Genomic DNA, 15,055 nt, shown 5'->3' on the forward strand with positions numbered 1-15,055 from the left:
CTAATAAACGTCCGATATTCTCCCAACTCTTTACGTTCACCTTTTATATTTAGTTATATTGAAATAGTTTCAGTTTAATTAATTCAGTCAGTGTTTTTTACCCTGTTTTAATGAATTTCTATGGAGACTGGAAGTCGAGAGCAACTAAACAGAAGTTGAAATCCATCATGCCGGCGCTCAGCAGTTACTCAGGAAAAAGGTGAATAATAAAAACATATATTGTGAGGTGAAAAGGTGCTGTCAATCTTATAAAAGGACAAAAACACTAAAAGTATTCATTAAGGAAGCTTTTTGTGTGAAACAAATCAAATTTTAAATGATTACGGGCTGGAAATTGCCTTCTGCTGTCGCTCTCAAATCTCATTTGTGTTTTTGTATATTTACGCATAGTAATCAGGTCCAAAACACGTGAGAACCAATGTTGTTTGGCGTCAGTGACATCAAATCTGTCATGGCGCATTTTCACTTGCCAAGTTCACAGAAAGCCATAGAAAAACATAAACAGGTTGACATAAGAGTGAATAAATATTGACAGAATTGTCTTTTTAGGTCAACGTTTACTTTAAATTTGTTACTTTTTCTACTAGCTAGCAGCTGACTGCTAAAACAGAGAAAATACACAGTGGATTCTGTGTCAGGTGGCTGTCGCTTACTTTCATTTTGTTTATGTTTATTTAGTTATTAATGTTTAAACTGTCGGTTTTTTGCTTTCTTCCTCCCCGAATCTTGAACTTTGTTACATATATCCTCAAATTATCCTGGCGACCCATTTTTTAAAGGAGAAATTCGCTTCCAGAACAAATAACCAGAACAAATTTCTTAAGTCGTAATGAAATTATGTTTCTTGAGGAAAACATTTCAGGATTTCTCTCCATATAGTGAACTTCTGTGATGCCCCAAGTTTCAACGTCTAAAATGCAGTTTAAAAGCAGCTTCAAAGGGCTCTAAACAATCCCAGCCGAGGAAGAAGGGTCTTACCTAGCGAAACGATCGGTTATTTTCCCAAAAAAAAGTACAATTTATATGCTTTTTAACCTCAAATGCTCATCTTGTCTAGCTCTGTGATGTGCATGCATAGTCTGTGTAATCCATGTCAATACAGTTACTAGCAGTGCTGGGGGTAATGCATTACAATAATTACGTAATCAGATTACTTTTTTCAAGTAACTAGTAAAGTAACACATTACTTTTTAATTAATTTATTTTATTTTTCAAAAAAGTAACGCCATTTGCTTTGTTTTCCCATTTATTGACTGACAAGTCTCCTGTCCCAATGCTGAGAGAAATTGGAAATACAGAGACGTTGTGTGTGTTGTGTAAGCATGACGTTACTGTAGTTCTAAATGTGAATATGAATTAATTCATCTCCCTCAGAAAAAAAAAAAAAACTGATTCAGTACTCATCAAAATGAATTAAAACAGTGAAATGCAAACCTGCAACAATATGTTATATAATAACACAAATTTCTCTTATGTATTTTAAAAAGACTTTAAATAAACTAACATTTGTGCTTTATTTTTTTATTGCTGAAGAGTGTCAAACCGTCTTCTCCTGTGTTCTACTGTACAGACGTGAATGTATTTTTCCTTTAGCCTGAGGCTTATTCATTTCACTTTTTGGTGTGAAAGCCAGGGCTTTTACATTTGCTAAAAATAGAACTTTTTAGATAATAGAACTTTATATATATGTATATATACATATATATAAACCAAGCAAGCCCTACCCAGATTTAAAAAGTAACGTGAATGTAACTCAAAAGTAACATAACGCATTACTTTCCATATAAAGTAACTAAGTAACGTAATTAGTTTTTAGGGAGTAACACAATATTGTAATGCATTACTTTTAAAGGTAACTTTCCCCAACACTGGTTACTATGGTAAGTCGAAAAAATTCCCATCTCATTTTCTCCTCCAACTTCAAAATCACTCTACATTGCTGCAGAAGTACAGACCCAGTGTTTACAAGGTAAATGTGCAAAGATCTAATGCCCTTTACAAAAAAAAAGGTAAAACAGCGATGTAGGGTGATTTTGAAGTTGGAAGAGAAAATGAGATTGAGGTTTTAAGGTTAAAAAGCATATAAATAGTCATTTTTCGAATAATGAAAAAACGAACAATGCCAAAAAAAAAAAGGGAAAAAAAGATATGTCATAGTTCACATAGAAATGTTAATGCTGTCATTACTTCCTCATCATTTACTACCTTCAAGTCATTCCAAATGTGTTTGACTTTCTTTCTACTGTGGAAAACATTAAATTTAAAGATATCCACCTTTTTTCTGAACATGAAAATGAACTGAAACAATGCTTTACATTTCCAGTCTCTGGTGTTTCTAGTCAAATTAACAAATTTTTTCAAGCCAAAAATATAACGTTAAACATATGAGAAAAAGCACATGGAGCCATAGTTTTATTACTTAATAGTGTCGCAATGACTTTTTGCAGTAACTCACGTGTCATACTTTAATGAGTGAGTAGTTGACATGAAGTGGCGTGAGCACTGATAACATATGAGCACACAAAGCACCCAATCAGGGTTTTGTCCACAAAATGATAAGAGTACACATAATTTTAACATGTTATTTTATTTCAAACACAGTATTTTAACTTAAGCATTTAAGCCATGCTCGATTTCTTTTATCATCATTTATACAAGGCATTCAGCACCGGACACGGACAGATTTGCTGCTACGCAAAACAAGTATTTTACAGGAATTCCTTAAGCTTATTGCTGTTACTGTAGCAGTCAACAACAGCACAGCTTAACCCTGCACACCTTTTTATATTTAGTTATATTGAAAAAGTTTCAGGTTAATTAATTCAGTCAATGAATTAATCTAACAGAAGTTAGATTAACAGAAGTTAGAATCCGTCATGCCGGCGCTCAGCGGTTACTCAAGAAAAAGGTGAATAATAAAAAAATATTGTGAAGTGAAAAGGTGCTGTCAAATAAAAGGGCAAAAACACTAAAAGTAGTCATTAAGGGAGCTTTTTGTGTGGAACAAATCAAATTTTGAATGATTACGGGCTGTAAATTGCCTTCTGCTGTAGCTCTCAAATCTCATTTGTGTTTTTTTTTTTTTTTTTTATATTTACACATAGTAATCGGTTTCAGAACACGTGAGAACCAATGTTGTTTGGCGTAAGTGACATCAAATCTGTCATGGCGCATTTTCACTTGCCAAGTTCACAGAAAACCATAGAAAAACATAAACAGGTTGACATAAGAGTGAGTAAATATTGACAGAATTGTCTTTTACTTTAAATTTGTTACTTTTTCTATTCTACTGAAGGTCGTGTCCTGCTTTGTAACCCCTTTTGTTTGTTCCATTATCTGTCTTTGCTCATTTCGGTGACAGGGGTCTCTCATTCTTCTCAGCCAGTCGCACAAGAGCACTAAAGCAAGCTCTCACAGCACTGTGGATTCGGCAGTGCAAAACACATCCAGCACCCCTGGCTAAATGTAGCCTGTGATGTACCTATTGATCGTTCCAGATCGGTCTGCACGTGGGCGTTTGTGAGTGCGCTGTGATCGTGTGAAGTTTTCCAGAGAGTGTGGATTATTCTCCAGAGCTGTGAGCTCATCTCATAGGCAGTTTTACCGTGGATTTGATTTGGTTTGAACCCGAGTTCGATGCGAAACCCGCAGCCTGCCCCCGCAGGTCTGAGGGCCACCGTGAGCACTAGCGGCACCTGTTTACCGCCGTAGCTAGGTAACTCAGGTGAAGATGTTAACTTCACTGTTTTATTCATTGTTTTGTCGTTTTGCTGTTACTAACAAAATTAACATACATGGAAAAGCACTTGTGTTTGTTTACTGCAGGTGTGAGGAAAGAGATGCAAAGAATGTTGTTCACCAAAGGCATTTTCTGCAGAAATGAGCAGCTTTGAGATATGCATTTTATGACATACCCCAAATATTCTATTCTATTCTATTCCATTCTATTCCATTCTATTCTACTCTATTTTTTATTTATTTACATTTAATTGAATTTTTTCTTATAATTTAAAATAAATAAATATAAAATAAAATTAATTTTAAAAAATATGAAAAAAATGAAATATATTTCTTATAATGTTCAAATCGTTTAAAAATTGGAATATTAATAAAATGAAGCCTATATTATATTGTATTTTTTTCATATTTTAATTTGAATATATGTACTTCATTTAAATACAATTTGAAATGTTAAGAAAATAGGGAAAACAATTACAATGACAATTAAATGCTGATTTCAAATATTTTTGTCCATTAGGTTGTTATTATTTCTCAATATATTTTAATGAAAATCAAAAATATTCCCCACAAATGTATACTATGTTTATCATTGATGAAATATAATTTTTCATATTTTAATTTAAATATATTTAATTTATTTAAATACAATTTAAATTTTAAGAAAATGGAAAAAATACAATTATGACAATTAAATAACAGTTACAATTAATAAAATATTTAATATAATATTCCAATCATTTACAATTGAAAATATTAAGAAAATGAAGCCTATTTTATGCCCATTAGGTTATTATTTCTCAATATTACTTTATTTAAATACAATTTGAAATATTACGAACATGGAAAAAGTGACAATTATGACAATTAAATTACAATTAAAATAAATAAGATATATTTCTTATAATATTCAAATAATTTAAAAATTTAAATAGTAAGAAAATAAAGCCTATTTTATTTTACATTTTTTCGTATTTTAATTTAAATATATGTACTTTATTTAAATACAGTTTGAAATATTAAGAGATAATTTCAATTATTAAGAAATATTAAGAAAATTAAGCCTATTTTATGTCCATTCTCATTTTTTAATGAAAATTAAACATATGCCCCACAAATTTATACTACATGTATCTTCCATGTATTACACTTTTTTTGTATTTTAATTTAAATATGTTTACTTTATGTAAATACAATTTGATATATTACAAAATTTATTTAACATTTATTCATTTTTTTAAATAATTTATTTTATTTGACATATTTTATTTAAATAATATATGAAATTATATATTAAATTATTTAATATATAAAGCCTTTTTTTGGACCATTAGGTAGTTTTTATTTTTTTAATATTTGTATGACAATAACACATTTGGCCCACAAATTATCATTGTTGTAATGTATACGTTTTTGTTTGTTTTTTGCAATTCTTAGATGATTTTCATGATTACTGTAGTATAGTAATGTTGTATTTTTACTGTATTAGAATATAAAAGTACTGTAATAGTGTTTTCATAAAAATCAGCACAACAAATACTACCATCATGTATAATATCTTTACACATTACAGTAATGACAATTTTGTTTGCATTAAGATAATGAGAATTGTGCAAATGTGCTCAATTCTTATGAAAACAATGCTAATACAAACAACATAAATAGGTTTTATTTTAAGTGAAATGTCTTTTTTTATTATTTTGATTCTGAGTTCAAATCCGTCCCAGACATGTTCTTGACAGGTTTCAATTCAAGTGGACAGAAAACAGCTGTCACGCCAACCAACAAGCAGCAAATTAATAGTGTGAAAGCGCCTTTTTATGTCCGTGTTTATTTCTAACATCTTGCAAACTCAAGAACACAGAGAGAAGATGTAGGAGAGCGTGTTTGTCTTGTGTTGCGGGGTTGGCTTGATGTGCGAGAGGTTTGTGTGTGTTTTCTTATGTTTTATTAGCGTGTGCGTGTGGGTGTATGTGTGAGTCGAGAGAGATTCTGTGTGTGTGTGGGAGGAGAAGGGATACTGGCTGCCTCCGTGATTGTGTGTATTTGTGTGTCGGTGTATATGTGTGACTCACGTCTGGCATGCTCACTGCTCTGTGGCAGGGTTTAGATTCACCGAGAGAGAAATGCTTCCAACTTAAGACATTCAGGTTAAGAGTGAATTCCTGACTCCCCCTGGTGGTTCAAAGTGTTACTGCTGGAGAAATCTATCTTGTTTCGGATCTGACCTCTAACATTTATGTCAGGCCCACGGGATGACTAAATACACCGAATAAACAGAAGATGGACCAGAAATGAATGTTTGGAGAAGTTCTTACAGCTGAACATTGTGTGGTGTATCATTAGGTGCAGAAAACAATTTTTTTCTGTTAAAAAATGCAAATGTGCATAATAAAATTAAAAGGAGTAAAATGTTTCCGTTACGTTTTGTTGCGAGCGCCAGTGCACAATGTCGCAACAACTGCTAAAATAACTTACTTTTTCGATTGACCTCAAAAATCCCTTTATTTGTCAAGTCTTTTCACAACCCAGTCAATTCTTAAAGGATAAAATCAAGACCTTATGTACCTTTTTTCCCTGTTCACTCTTTAAAATGTAAGGTTTCAAGTAAGGTTCTCCAAAGGACCTTTCAGTGATCAGTTTTTAATGTAACTACACTGTAAAAAACAATTTGTTGAGTCAACTTAAAATATTAAGTTCAGTCAACTCAAAAAAAGTTTATTCAACTTGAAATGTTAAATTATACTAAGTGACAGCTTCGATATTTGAGTTGAATCAACTTAAAATTTTAAGGCAGCGGGGTTACTTACCCATCTGTTAAGTTTAGCAGACACAAATATCTAAGTTGTTAGTTAGTACAACTTAATATTTCAAGTTAACTAAACTTATTTTAGTTGACTGAACTTACTTAAAATTTTAAGGCAGCAGGGTAACAAATTATTTTAAGCTGACTCAACAAATTGTGTTTTTTTTTTATTTTTTACAGTGTACTTTTCTTTTTCCTTAGTGCACTGGAAAAAAAAACACAATTTGTTGAGTCAGCTTAAAATAATTTGTTACCTTGCTGCCTTAAAATTTTAAGCTCAGTCAACTCAAATAAGTTTAGTCAACTTGAAATGTTAAGTTGTACTAAGTGACAACTTTAATATTTGTGTTTGTTAAACTTAAAAGTAATGTAAGCAAACCAGTACAATTTGCTAATGTTCCCATTAAGTTTAAAAATGAAAGTTCTTTCAAATAAATAAGAACCTATATGTTCTTCCAATGAGTTTCCATAATCACCTTTTTGGAAAAGTCACATGACCTTTTTAATGCGCATGGCGGGATTTATTCGGTAAACGTGTTTCCATCGTACACTGTAAAAAACTATTTGTTGAGTCAACTTAAAATAATTTGTAACCTGGCTGCCTTAACATTTTAAGTTCAGTCAACTCAAAAAAGTTTATTCAACTTGAAATGTTAAATTATACTGACAACTTAGATATTTGAGTTGAATCAACTTAAAATTTTAAGGCAGCTGGGTTACTTACCCATCTGTTAACTTTAGCAAACACAAATATCTAAGTTGTTACTTAGTACAATTTAACATTTCAAGTTGACTAAACTTATTTTTAGTTGACTGAACTTAAAATTTTAAGGCAGCAGGGTAACAAATTATTTTAAGCTGACTCAACAAATTGTGTTTTTTATTTTTTAGAGTGTCGTTTATGCACATTTTTTCTTATCGGATAAAAAGTTTATACTGTTTACTTGTGCGCATAAGTTTTTTATGCACATTTTTAGAATTTATGCGCATCTTCGCGTTTCTATTCAGAGTTATTTTATGTGATATCCAAAATGTGCATGCAACTAAGTGGACCTATGTTTACTAAACTGTGGAGTGACTTTGATTCTTTCTGCTGATTTGAACAGCAATGCTTCCTGTTTTAAAAGAGTAGTTCACTTAAAACAAAAATGTACAGATAATGTACTCACCCCATTGTCATCCAAGATGCTCAAGTCTTTCTTTGTTCAGTCGAAGAAAGATAGACCCCAACATCTTGGATGACAATGGGGTGAGTACATTATCCGTACATTTTTGTTCTGGAAGTGAACTACTCCTTTAAGTGTCAGTTGATGGCCTTTTATTTTTAACCAGAATGTGCACACGGCCTTTGATGTTCATTGAAATTTTGCAGGCCTTTTTCTCATTTCGTTGTTATTAAAGGCAAGATACAAATAAATGATCAGTTATGGGACTATATTCTGTCATAAATTGCTTGCCATTAATTCCTTAACTTTCTGTTCAGGAATGAATGTATGTCTCAATCTCAGTAAATTTTACACATGCTTTTGGTCCGTGAACTAGATCTCACTCTGGACGCACGCTGTCTGTATAAATTTGGCCAGGAAATCCAGCATAAACATGCGGATGTCATTCCCAGTGTTGGGGGTAATGCATTACAAGTAACGCAAGTTATGTAATAATATTACTTTTTTCAAGTAACTAGTAAAGTAATGCATTACTTTTTAATTTTTAAGAAAATATCTGAGTTACTTTTTTAAATAAGTAACACTAGTTACTTTTTTCCCCATTTCTTGATTGACAAGTCTCCTGTCAGGAAATTGGGAGTAAACATGATGTTACTGTATTCTAGACTAAATGTGAACATGCATTAACTCATCTCACTCACAAAAAAACAGATTCAGTATTCCTCAAAATGAATAAAAACAGACGCAACCTTGCAATAATTAAATATGTTAAAACAAATATCTTTTATGTGTTTAATCCCATTTTATTAACTAGTATCTTTGCTGCTGAATTTCGATGATGCAATTGAACCGTACTAATAAGCAAAAATCACTTTAGATGCACTAACATTTGTGCTTTTTTTTTTTTATAGTTGAAGAGTGATCTCCTGCAAAAATTTACTTTTCTTTCAGCCTGAGGTGAATTCATTTCACTTTTGGTGTAAAAGGGCTTTTACATTAGAATTGTTTTATTGTAAAAACAAAGAAGCAAGCCCTGCTCAGATTTAAAAAGTAACGCAAAAGTAACGTAACACATTAATTTCCATAAAAAGTAACTAAGTAACGTAATTAGTTACTTTTTCAGGGAGTAACGCAAAATTGTAATGCATTACCTTTAAAAGTAACTAACACTGGTCATTCCTGAAACTTTGCAGCATGTATATGTCTGAAAAAAAAAAAAAAAAAAAAAAAAAAAAAAAAAACTTTAATTAAATTTCTGAATAGATTATAGCCTAGAAAGTGCAGAAATCACTAAAAAGCATCACTCATCTTAGTTCATCGTCATGTAATCAGTGAAGCTCTCTAAACTACACAATAAATCTCTTATTTACATCGGATCTGCACTTAGTTATGAGATCATTCACAAGCATGCAAAACTTCACTTATAATAGAATAATAGACACTTTCAGCATTAAGTGAATTCTGACAAACTAAAATGTTGCTGATTGGACAATGTGTCCAAGAAATCAACAGATATGTATGTGATTGGCATTACTCAACGCCGCAAAAATGCATTGTAAATAGTAACTTATAAAACGGATAACCGTTTTAAACGTTCCGTTCCTTGATTCTGATTGGTCGAGCCGCGTTCAAAGCGGTTTTAAATTACTCTACAAACTTACACCTTTGTTTACTTCTGTGTGTTTTTTGGCAATCACTTTGTTGCAACCACAACAGTTTCCAAGGCACTACATTGTTTGGTGGAAGAATACTGTTTTTATTAATATCATTATACTTTATTTTATGAAACCTTACTACGTATATGGAATAAGCGTTTTATAAAGCAATATGCCCCATGACGCGGTGGTTTACAGTGAATTCATAACAGTTAGGCACGACACGAAACGGAAACCATGGCTTCTTGGGGCTTATTGCTTTATTTTAACACTGTCTAGAGAGCAAACGCAAACATTTTTTTTAAACTTTAATTGCTTTTGCTTACATTTTAAAAATTTAGCATCCACTATTGCCTGTAATGTCATTTTTGGGTAAACTTTTTACCTTTAAGTGAAAGATCTCTTCTACAGAATGGCTTTCTTTGAATTATTGTTTTATTATGCCTTATTGTGTCTTTAAAACGCATTGCTTCTGTTAGCGTAATGTTATGGACTTTTGTGGTAAACTGGTGGGGCGCTAATAGTTTTGCTCATCAGATTTCCTTGATGGTAAACTCTCAGCAAATTACACTGTTGTACGATGGTCAGTTTTAAAACACTCCCGAGGGAAATGTAGATAGAAATGAGAAGAGAATAAAGGCATAATCACTAATGGGCACTTACGGACTATTGGAGTGATACTCAGTTTGTTTGCATTTATGATTTCCAGTCAGAGGTGAAGCATATTTACCTGGTTATAAGCAATAAAGATTTTGAAACTCACATTATGTACTATCATTTAGTAGAAATTGCTATTAAAAAGCAGTATGCTCATTTAATCACAGACTACCTTAATTATCAAAAGCACATCAAATAAAATGGTTCACAGGTCATGAGTTCATAAACACTTAGAATTGCATGCACACATTTACCAACGTTCATATGCACGCTCAAACTTGCACTCGGAATTTAGTAACCTAGTTATTGTCGTTAATATTTTCAATGTGCTTTCCTCACAGGAATCACCACTGTTCTCACGATGACGACCCTCAGCATCAGCGCTCGTCACTCTCTGCCCAAGGTCTCGTACGCCACTGCCATGGATTGGTTCATCGCCGTGTGTTTCGCTTTTGTTTTCTCCGCTCTCATCGAGTTTGCGGCTGTGAACTACTTCACCAACGTTCAAGCAGAGAGAGCAAAGAGAAAACAGGCCAAAGCCGCCGCCGCCGCCGCAGCCAGTGCCAAGAGCTCCACACCGTCAGGCAAAGGAAAAGACACAGAGGAGGTTCTACAGGTGAGATGATGTTACGCACATTACAAAGACTACTTATACATTATAAAACACAGTTCTGGCTTTAAAATTTCATGCGGTGAGCTATGTTTTAAAATGTGCGAAATAGCTGTTACGCTGTACATCAATTCAATTATTAATGCTCCACGTTGCACAGTTCGCATGCTGCCTTCAAGTCCTCTTGAGAGGTTCCTATGTACTTACAAGCTCGAAAGGCATTTCAATGGAAAAAGTGGACACATTGGCCAATTTAATTATTATTATTTCCTTTTACTCACCAAGCCTTTAGTGCTGCCTTCAGGTCCTCTGGAGAGGTTTCTACTTATCGGTACTTAGAAGCGTGAAATACGTTTTCAGTAGAAAAAGTGGATGCATTGGCAACTTTTTATAAAAAAGTAAATAAATAAAACTCTTTTCACTTACCAACAAAAGTTGGAAGGTTTTTCAGGGTTGGTGCAACAAAATGTGCATTAGATGTATAATTGATGCTTAACTGTATATTATCATTCTGCCAAATAAAACTGATCAACGTCTGTCAACGTATTTCAGTTTCTATGTTTAGTATTTTATGGCAAGTTTAATTGCTATTTTTCATCAGCAGCACACAAAATGCAAGAGAACTCAATTAACTATATTTGTTAAAGTAATTATTAAAATAAAATCAATATTTTTCATTTTGCATAACAAATGAAATCTATTTCATAAGCCATTAATTTAAACTGTCATGACAGTTAACCACATTATCATTACCATAAAGCATTAACTTTTTTGTAATTTGAGGGGTTTTTTTGTCATTATTATCCTTATGCTCAGTGGTGATTCTCATTAGTTTCAACTGTATATTTTTTTACAGTATTTATTTTTTTTACAGTAATTATAGTGATTCACAATAGTAATTTATTTAAATAAAATGTTTTTTTTTTTTTTAAATCCCCAAAAATATTAAAATATTATATGATGTATATTTAATTTAATACATTTTTACACATTAAATTCATGATAATTTGTGGAAAATTGTCATAGAAATAGAAAATAGGCTAACATTAAATAGGTTTAATTTTATTCATGCAAAATGTGATTACATATTAATATTTTATTTTGATTTGGGATGAATTTTGAACTGGACCTGTTCATGACAGGTTTTCATTAGATTCACCCCCCAAAAAAGGCCCCTAGGTTTTATCTTATAATTTCAGTTAGCTTTTATTTATAACTTTTATTCAGTTAACTTTATTTGTATAGATAAAAAAAAGTATGATGTATAATCACAAAAAAAGTAAGGGAGCTAAGGAAGGAATAACACTAAGTTAAAGTGATAGTTCACACCAAAATGAAAATTACCTCATGATTTACTCACCCTCAAGATATCCTGGGTTTAACTGACTTTCTTTTTTCAGACAAATACAATCAGAGTTATATTAAAAACGTCCTGGTTCTTCCAAACTTTATAATGGAGGTGAATGGGTGTTGAGATTTTAAAGTCTAAAAAAGTTCATCTATCCATTATAAAAAGTACTCCACATGGTTCCGGGGTGTTAATAAAGGCCTTCTGAAGTGAAATGATGTGTTTGTGTAAGAAAAAAATCCATATTTAAAACTTTATAAACTGTATTCTCTAGCTTCCTCTAACTGTTGTACACGCGAGAGAGTGGTGTTTCAGTGGATGATGTACAGTAGCGGGACAAATGCAGAATTGCAGTGGAGAGATCATAACAAACACGGGTCACGAATTAGATGTACAAAACAGGGATTTGTAAAAGAAAAATGTCAGAGGATTTCAATGTAAGCCAAGAGGAAACTAGTTTTTTTCTTTGCTGTAAACAAAACTGGAATGCAACTCTCAACTCTGTAAATGCGCATATGACAGTTAAAGCGATTAAAGAGATTAATAACATTTTAAATATGGATATTTTTCTTACACAAATGCATTAATTTGCTTCAGATTGACTTAATTGGACTTTAAAATCTCACCACCCATTCACTGTCATTATAAAGCTTGGATGAGCCAGGACTTTTTTTAATATAACTCCAATTGCATTCATCTGAAAGAAGAAAGTCGTATACACCTTGGATGGCTTGAGGGTGAGTAAATCATGGGGTCATTTTCATTTTTGGGTGAAATATCCCTTATCCTTTAAGTCTTTTTTTTTTTTCTTTTCAATTGAGTAAAATGACCATTCATAGCTAGAGTTTCATCATGGAAGTTCAGCAGATCGAATGTTAGTTGAATTGCATGATAGAACAGCACATAGTGAGTGTGCATGTGAGCTGTGGATTTCGTCTTTTGCTGGGATATGGTGCGTAAGCTGAGATGGCGGATTAGAAGTGGCACATGCTGACAGCTGTGAGACTTAGTGAGAGTGTGTCTGTCAGACTGTTGACGTGATGTATTACGGGCCTGTTTTTTACTCGTTTATTTCCGCAGGCTGTTAAAGATGTTAATGTACCTTATCTAATGGTGGCTCTCTGTAAGCCTTTCAAATCACCAATATTTCTCTTCCCCCTTTTCTCCCTTTCTGTCTTCTCATCATAACACACGATTCTGTTTGCCGTGTGGAAGGATGGGGATCTTTACAGTGAATATGAAAGTCTCAGCAGATGCAGGTTAACGGAGCTCGTATGACTCAGTCAGTGAGCTCAGCGCAGCAGGAAATACTGTACGTTCGACTTCATACACGTTACAAATAATCCACCCTGGGGATTCACAGCATTTTTTCAGTGCTCACATCCCAAATGTTTAGTGCTGCTTCATAATTTCATAGTTTTACAAACTATACTACTGGTCGAAAGTCTCTTATCCTCACCAAGGCTGCATTTCTTTGATCAGAAATGCAGTAAAAAGAGAAATATTGTGAAATATTATTACATTTTAAAAGAACAGTTTTTTGTTTGAATATATTTAAAAATGTAATTTATTTCTGTGATGCAAAACTGAATTTTCAGCATCATTACTCTACTCTTCACTGTCACTTCAGAAATCATTTGGCAAGGCTGCATTAAAATTGCTCAAAAGTGACAGTAAAGACATTTAAAAATATTGAAAAGATTTTTATTTTGAATAAAATCTAATCATTAAAGAATCCTTAAAAAATATCAGTCTGCACAACTGTTTTCAAAACTAATAATAATACCCTTTATTTATAATTGAGCACCAATAATAATTGATAACAACTGAGTTCCAAATCAGCATATTAGAATGATTTTTGAAGAATTATGTGACACTGAAGACGTTAAATTACTAAATTGTAATAACGTTTCACAATATTACTGTTTTTACTTCATTTTTGATTAAATAAATGCAGCCTTGGTGAGAATAAGAGCCTCCTTTAAAAAAAAGTAATTAATAAAAAAAAGTAAAAAATCGTAATTATTCCAAACTTTTGAATGTAGTGTAAGTTAATGGATTTTTATGTTTTGTTTTTAAATATCTGTAAATGTGTATCATCTTATTGGCGGTTTGTATTTTCTAAGACGGTGCTTGCAAATAAACTGCATTATCAGTGAGCGCAATTCATTCTAAGCAAATATCCCACTTGGGTTTTTACACGCTTGATCTGAACCCATTAAGGGACATTAGGAGAAAATCCCAATATGGAGCAGTTTAAGTCTGTGTACGTATACGCTGACCACAGCACGGCCACGGATTAATAAGTTCCCTTTAATAGGTTTTTTCTGTTCCGGAATAAAGAACGGAAGAGAAAATGTTCTTTTCCTAGACAGACAGAGAGCTGAGACAGAAAAAAAAAATAAGTATAGTATACAAATTATCAGGGGAATGACGTGAACTCGGCATTATTGGTTTGATCCCAACAATCCTTTTCAATCCCTGCTTCCGAGTACTACATCTGCTGAGATTTGATCTTGACAATTTGCTATCCCATGAAGCCATTGGAGCTGAGGATCTAGTTGTAAAATATGGGGGATATTGTGAGGTTCTTTGGCTGTAGATACCAAGAAAGTTGTTTCTTGTAGTTAAAAAGTTTTTGTTTAACAACATGACAAGAAAGTGTTGTTGTTTCTTGTGCGTCTGATCATCTGTCAAAGTATGTAGTATGTGTGGAAATTAGTGCTGTCATACATATATATACATACACATTATGTAAACACTTTTATTTTGAAAGTGATTAATCATGATTAATCGATTTGATAGCACTAGTGGAAATGCATTTATATAGAATTTATGCATACCTACAGATAGTATATGAACAAACAAGTATTTTCTTAATTTCTCAGAACCTTGAGTTTATATCTCGCAATTCTGAGAAAAAGGTCAAAATTGTGAGTTGATATCTCACAATTCTGATATAAAAACGCACAGTTCTGAGGAAAAAAAGTCAAATTTGCAAGATATAAACTCGCAATTGAAAGAAAAAAGTCAGAATTGCGAGATACAAAATTCCATTTCTCAGTTTTTACTTCA

General features: G+C 32.4%; 1 protein-coding gene across 1 annotated transcript in view; it reads left to right on the top strand.

The window, feature by feature from the left end:
• gabra4 (gamma-aminobutyric acid type A receptor subunit alpha4) overlaps window positions 1-15,055 on the top strand; it is a 52,310-nt gene that overhangs the window by 24,698 nt on the left and 12,557 nt on the right. The window contains exon 8 of the mRNA XM_051127382.1: window positions 10,364-10,638. Coding sequence (XP_050983339.1) covers window positions 10,364-10,638 — 275 coding nt within the window. The remainder of the gene's footprint in view (window positions 1-10,363; window positions 10,639-15,055) is intronic.

This window comes from Labeo rohita, chromosome 14, assembly GCF_022985175.1.
Source record: "Labeo rohita strain BAU-BD-2019 chromosome 14, IGBB_LRoh.1.0, whole genome shotgun sequence".
NCBI lineage: Eukaryota > Metazoa > Chordata > Actinopteri > Cypriniformes > Cyprinidae > Labeo > Labeo rohita.